Here is a 7,109-nt window from a genome sequence, read left to right as displayed (position 1 = left end):
AAAGACGTAGAAGGGCAACAGTGAAAAAGATTTAGATATTTCTGTTTACAATTATTTGTCTCGTCTTGGGAGCGGTGAAGTACCTACTCGACGTTCGTGTTGCTTAGTTCATTACTCCGTCGGTCCCGAATTGAGTGTCCGATATGGAAATAAAATTTTTTAAGTGTTTGTAGGTCTTTAACCCAAAGAATAATATTTTTATTATCAGCATTTTTAAGTGAATAGAACGCTCTCATACTAGATTTACTGGAATATTACAATCTGCTTATTGTTTCCTTCATTTTAATTCAGTTCACACGAACTACAATTGCGGTGAAACAATATTATTATTTATCATCGACTATTTAAATTTGGCGCTTGCCTTTGGCGGTTGAGGACTCCAATGTCAATAAGGGTGGTTTGGAAAATCAGCCTCTATGTCGCTTCTTTATGTTCTCTGGTATCACCGTAGTTTCGGTGACAAGGCGCGAAAATGCGAACAGCCATGTGAATACCAAAAAAACGGGAACAGCAGTAGTCGAAGCAACTGGCCGCCCACCTAACAAGTGTCGCCTATTCGTAACCGACCGCGACAGTAAGACTGAGTTTCTGGTGGACACGGGTGCCGACGTTTGCGTATTTCCCAAGAAACTGGTGTATGGACCGCGCAAAAGTGACGAATATAAACTGTTTTCGGTGACCGGTACACCATTTTGCACTTATGGACTTGTGACTCTGTCACTCAATCTCGGCCTGCGACGCGAATTTCGTTGGACTTTCATTATAGCCGACGTCGACTACGCCATAATCGGTGCCGATTTCCTACACCATTTTAACCTCCCGGTGGACATACGAAACGGATGCTTGACAGACCCACTCACAAAAATAAGTATGAACGGACAGGTGTGCAGCGTCGAGGTGCCAACAATAAAAACTCTAGTGAACGATCCGCGCAACAAATTCCTAAAAGTGAGACCGCAAGTCACACGCGACGGTCAGAAAGCGAAAACGGTCCATTTCATTAAAACAACAGAAGGGCCGCCTGTAACCAGCAGACCTAGACGCCTCCCTCCAGGGAAATACAGCGCAGCTAAAAAGGAGTTCGAAGGGATGGTCAAGGAAGGAATCGCCCGGCCATCCAAGAGCAACTGGTCCTCACCGTTACATGTAGTGCCCAAGAAGGATGGAGATTTACGACCGTAGTCTGAACGCCCGGACGGTGCCAGATTGCTACCCACTGCCCCATATCGAATATTTTTCCCAAGCGCTACATGGCAAGAAAGTCTTTTCAACAATTGATTTGGTTAAAGCCTACCACCAAATAGGGCTTTCCACCAAAGTTTAAAATCAAATTTTAACTAAACATTCTGAAACAATATCTAAATACATGTACAAAAAACAAATTTGAACTATTTATAAAAAATTATCGCTTTGAAAAAAATTGTCAAAATAATAGAAGAGTTAGAGACCGGCTCAAAGTTGCAGTATTTCGCGGTTAAAAGTGTAACCAATCACTTTGAAGCGATGGCAGCGATGCTGTGTTGCCAAACCTGCTGGTTTATTATATTGAGGTAGGTCAGAGTGTGCACGTGTTTTTGATCAACTTGGCCTGTTCGTTTTATTCCTTAAATATAAACAAATTAAATAGAAAAAATTGGCACGATGGCGAAACAGTGTTTCTTCGTTGGGTGTGATAATAACTCTACAAATAATCCAGAAAAATTATTTCTTACTGTTCCCCAAAAAGTGGATCGGAGGAAGTTATGGTTTGAAGCTGTGGGAAGAACATACATACCTGGGAAAAGTTTGTACTGTTGTGAAGATCATTTTGATGTAAGTATAGTAAATATTTCAAAAATTTGTATGTTGGTATCTACTTGTATCACCTTATTAACAAATTTTCTTTAATAAAGTTGGAAAAGGATGCTGAAAATTGGATTCATTTCAAATTAATGGGTACACGCCTAATGTTAAAAGACAATGTGGTTCCAAGAAGCATAGTGAGGAAAGAAACTTCGTCCCAATTCACACCAACTTCAAGGAAACGTAAGATGGAAACACAACAGCACAGTAGAGGGCTTCGAAGGAAACTGTTTCCTGAACCTACTGTACCTGGTACTTCACAGGATGTAACAGAGGATGTAGAAGACCTGCAATTAAAAACAGTGGCTTCACCATCTGGCATGTTTGTTAGTGCAAAATCGCCAGAAAAATCAGTTTCTCCTTTAAGAACAAAAAGGAAAACTCTTAGAAAAGCAACTCAGACAAGAGTTAGCACAAAAGATTAGTCATCAATGACCTCAGTTGAAGTGGCAGATAAAAGCACAAACACTCTTCGATCATTATCGTCACAAATATATCAAAGCCCCCACAAACCTATTCAGGGATCATCAACATCATTGTCATCATCCTCCCTTTCACTCCAAAGTGGAAGTGTTTATGAGCCATCATCGGAGTCATTGCATGAAACTAATATGATGATATCCAAAGAACTATTGGTGAAAGTGGAAATATTCAAAATTGAAAATAATAGCAGATTTTATCTGGGCTTGCCCAAGTCAGAATTTTTTTTCATCAAATTACTCCAGGAAGAATTAGAAGTTCCTGTAGAACATATTTATATCGTTCTTAAGAAAATACGAACAGATGACCAATTTGTACGATTAGGGACAGATTTTGCATTAAGCACTAGTGGTGTCAGTAATATATTTTCAAAAACATTGCCAAAAATGGCTACAAAACTCAACGAGTTAATTTTTTGGCCTGAGAAAAGTAAAATTCAGCGAGTTCTACCTAGGCAGTTTCAGACGTATTATAAAAATGTTGAAGCAATCATTGATTGCTTCGAAATACAGGTTGAAAGACCTAGTGCAGCTTACCAGCAAGCTTTAACCTGGAGCAATTATAAAACTTGTAACACATGCAAGTATTTAGTGTCAAGTACTCCAAATGGGCTAATTAATTTTATATCAGAAGGGTTTGGAGGTCGCACATCAGATGTAGAAATAATTAAGCAATCAGGGTCACAGTAGATCAGTAACGAAACTTCAGCAATATTTGCGGAACGGGTGTGACCTTGGGAGCCCGTTCCCGGGAAACACGAAGATTCAAATATTTCGTAGCATTCGTATGTGATTCATATAATACTAATAATAATTGTACACAAAAATAAAAATGGTTGGCATGTACTAGTGACATTGGTCATTTTTTTCTTTCCTATAAATTATTAATATATTCAAGCAAAACATTTTTATTCAATTTTGACGTTTTAAACTGCGTTTATTAAAACCTTAACAAGTCTGACAAATAAGTTGTTATCCACAAGTGAATTGCAAAATTTTTAATTCACTCTTAATATTTTTAAATCACTCACAAAAAAATAAAAAACAACTTCAGGAACATAAACATTTTGCTTATTATTTTTAATAGTTTTCACATAATACAATTTGTTTACAATTTTCACTAAAAGGTTGCTGCAACTAAATCAGTATTGTTTGACATATTTGTTTGGCTCTGTGAGGCGTCAATTTGGAAATTGTATAAATCCCACACCAATAGAATTCCAAAGAACGTTTCGGAAACTATTTACTACAGATTATTTCGATACAAGTGCAAGAACCAACTGTGAAACACTATTTTATTTGAAATGAAAAATTTGCCAAGGTGTTCTTTTAAATAAACTTCCACAACACATCTTCCCTGTATTCCGGTCTCTTCAACAATCATTAAGTGATGTGAGTTACCGGAAACTCACCTTGAAAGAACACAACTGTTTATGGTATGTTTGTGGATATTCATTAATACGAAAATTCTTACACCACCACTTCTGCGAAGTTTGTGAGAACTTTGCACATTCTTACGAAGTGGTACATCCTGTTTTAATTCTGTGACATTTTAAAGTTTTCAATGAAGATGTGATTTTTGGCGATTTAATGATGCCACCTGAACATTTTGCAGTTTATACTCTGGTAGTGGGTAATACATTTTGTGAGTTTTTCCCAATTTATGCACTGTATTCGTTAACTGGTTTGCGGCTAAAAAACGAACCATACAAAAATACCATTCCACCACCCCTGCAAAGACTTTCCTCTTGATTACCTCGTCTCAGTTTTTATTAGAGTTAGAATTTTTTACACACTAAAATTTAAAAATTAATCTTGGACCGCTCAAACACGCACACATCGAAAATTAAACTATTTCGTTTAACCTGCAGTTTGTTGACCTCTTTAGCCTGGAATTTTCTAGTATTTTTTACATGTATCGTAAGACTGTGTCGTAAGTATCTATTACTTTGTTACAATAAATTTTACGTTTGTTTTTAACCCCATAACCCAACATCCCGTATGATTCCGTAAATAATATGACATTTCTTGTTGACAAAACCAGACAAAACGTTCACCGAAAACCTTAAAATGAAAAAGAAACTATGTTCTTCAAGGTCGGAGCACCTTTAGTGACGCCAGTGACCTCTTTATGTCGTTCCGTAAGCTCCCCATGTATTTCTTATGGAGTCAGCTGAGACTTTCATAGCCCTGTCAGGGTATTTGACCGTTGTACCTGAAAATGCAACTGTAATGACTGATAGGGGCTTCAAGCAAGTAGCAGGGCTTTTCCAGAAAAAAAAGGTGAATCTAGTTAGACCTCCCAGCGTCACAAGCACCAGAAAAATGACGAAGGATGAGGTACGTCAGTCAAAACTTGTCGCAGCGTTGAGGATCCACATTGAAACATTAATTCGTAGGATCAGAGAATTTCGAATGTTGGGTCCACATGCTACCACAGATCATAATTTGGTGCCACTTTTGGATCATATTGTAATTGTTGCTTGTGGTTTGATAAATTTGCAAGGTCCATTAATACAATAGTTTTTACATGGTTTTTATTTGTATTTTATTGGAAACAATAAATTAATTGTATAAATAGAAGCATTTAACTTTTTTTTATTGATACTAGGGGATTGGGGTATAACGGGATTTAGATTTATTTATTATTGAAATGAATAAGAAATAATTATGAAATAAATGAGTATAATTATTGAAAACATCAGTTAATTAAAATTGGAAAAATCGCTTTTTTCCAAAAAGCTTGTGCCTGCTCCATTACATTGTGACAAAAATTTTCATCCAAAGGAATTTCCTTTATAGTCACATTTCTGTCCGTTTCAAAAGATGGAGATGCAACACAAAATAAACCCCATTGTTTTTTACTAAGAAACATTTGCAGCTGCAGTTGTGCATATGGTTTAGGAGTTATTTCACCCTCTGGCGTAATGTAATTTTTTACAGTATTTGTCTTTATTGGACATTTTATTTCAACGCAATATTTATCAGACATTGCATCTGCCGATGCACCAAATATTGGGTACATATGATTTATGGTCATTCCTACTCTTTCTAATTTAATATTTTTCTCCTCAGCTATGACTTTTAAGACATCTTATTCAAGGTTAAGGCCTCTTTTCATGGCCTTTGTTCCTCTAAATTTTGATGCTGCCAGAACTGCAGCAGTTGTAGCTCCATCAACAGTTTTGCAGTGAGCAACTTCATGCAGTTTTGAAGCTGTTATTCTTGCATATCTAACATCAAACCAGGCTTTAGATTGCGACTGCAATATTGTTAAAGTATTTATACTTTTGCAAATTTCACTATTTAAATTATTTTGGCAAAACGATATGAAGTCTTCTGCATTTGGTGCATCAGTCGTTTTTTTATAAGAAAGACATAAATGGTACAACGAAGCTTTCTCCAAAATATTCACTGCACTCTTATACACCGTAGCAAGAATTGAATGACTATCTGATTTTAATGCGGTAGAAATTACTTTGTCCAAAAATGCCGTTCCTTTTGTTGGTAAAGAAGGAACTTGCCGAAAATTAAACAACTCTCTCATTCTTTGCCCTTTTATAGTACTGCCAACTTTAGACAGAGTAGACTTCCTCCAATAACATTCAACAGAAGTCACTGAAGGCTCCAAGGTACGTCTGTATAACCAGAACAGTAAGGCTACACCATGTTTACAACCACCTGAAAAGTAGACGTAATACATACACTCATACAACATAAAATCATTCATACCTTCACTTGCAGCACAGTCATAACACTTTGAGTCAATTATGCATTGTTCAGACTCATTTATTCTTACTGAAACTTCATAGCCTTTTAGGCGAACTTTATGTTCTGGTGCAATCAAAGCTTTGACAGTACAAATCTCATCGTGTCGTCTCAACTGCACATAACCAACAGCATCGTCGCCGTAAGTTGCACGAGCTCCACTATAACAATGAATAATTACTATCAAATCATTATTACGTTGTACACTTTCCCGTTCGGTTTTCACATTTTCAACACCTGGTATCAGAAAATTCACATTTCTTCGATAATACAAATCTATCATTACATCATCAACTACAGGGAGATTGGTAGAAGTAGCTTGCTCATATTCACTTTCCATTGTGATTATTTCTTCTGTGCCGTATTTTCCCAGATAATCTTCCTACACAATTTTAAGTTGTAAGTCGCTGTAAAAGGTTTTGGTAAGTGGTAAATATTAAACGGCCAATTCTACTCACCGTGTTTAAACAAACAATGTCAAATAATGGAAACGACTGACTTTTTAAATAATTTTAAGCTTCAATGAGAGCAAATTACAAAACGTTAACACTAAGATCGACCAAACATAAATAAACCTAACCTATCATAACCCAACAAGAATTCAAGATGGCTAAATACCGATGTCGTCTAACTTTAAAGCAGCGTGAGCGGAGTTGCCACATCGCTACGCTGATCCCATTGGTCAGCGTTACGTACGTCATCATGACGTACGTAATGCACAACTTAACCGCGGGAAAAAATCACTTTAAATTTAACTTTTTTTTTTTGAGTTATTGAAAAGTAAAAAAAAAATATTGACCACATCTTCGCATTTTGTAGACGATATTCTTTCGTGTGGTGCATTAAAAAAAAAATCGTGGAATACCCTATTCCTGTGAACCCTGACGTACCAAAAACAGCCATAACAACGCCATTTGGCCTATTTGAATTTCCGTTCATGACGTTTGGACTGAGAAATGCAGAACAAACGTTCCAGAGGTTTATTGATGAGGTTACTCGAGGATTGGATTTTTGTTTCAC

At 36.6% G+C, this 7,109-nt stretch overlaps 2 protein-coding genes across 2 annotated transcripts; one reads left to right on the top strand and one right to left on the bottom strand.

Moving 5' to 3' along the window:
* The first annotated feature begins 429 nt into the window (after positions 1-429).
* On the top strand, positions 430-1,182 carry LOC135134629 (uncharacterized). The gene has a single exon (XM_064063355.1). It carries the CDS (start codon positions 430-432, stop codon positions 1,180-1,182), a length of 753 nt encoding a protein of 250 aa, XP_063919425.1.
* Positions 1,183-5,415: 4,233 nt separating this feature from the next.
* LOC135134628 (uncharacterized) lies at positions 5,416-6,605 on the bottom strand. Its single transcript, XM_064063352.1, has 2 exons — positions 6,054-6,605; positions 5,416-6,002 (listed from the first exon to the last, which is right to left on the bottom strand). Exons 1-2 carry the CDS (start codon positions 6,427-6,429, stop codon positions 5,416-5,418), a joined length of 963 nt encoding a protein of 320 aa, XP_063919422.1. The 5' UTR covers positions 6,430-6,605.
* Positions 6,606-7,109: the final 504 nt, after the last annotated feature.

This window comes from Zophobas morio, unplaced genomic scaffold, assembly GCF_036711695.1.
Source record: "Zophobas morio isolate AGI-343-1 ecotype UQ-CSIRO unplaced genomic scaffold, CSIRO_AGI_Zmor_V1 ptg000023l, whole genome shotgun sequence".
Lineage (NCBI taxonomy): Eukaryota > Metazoa > Arthropoda > Insecta > Coleoptera > Tenebrionidae > Zophobas > Zophobas morio.
The sequence above is the reverse complement of the archived record's forward strand: the minus strand, read 5'-3'. Positions and strand labels throughout refer to the sequence as shown.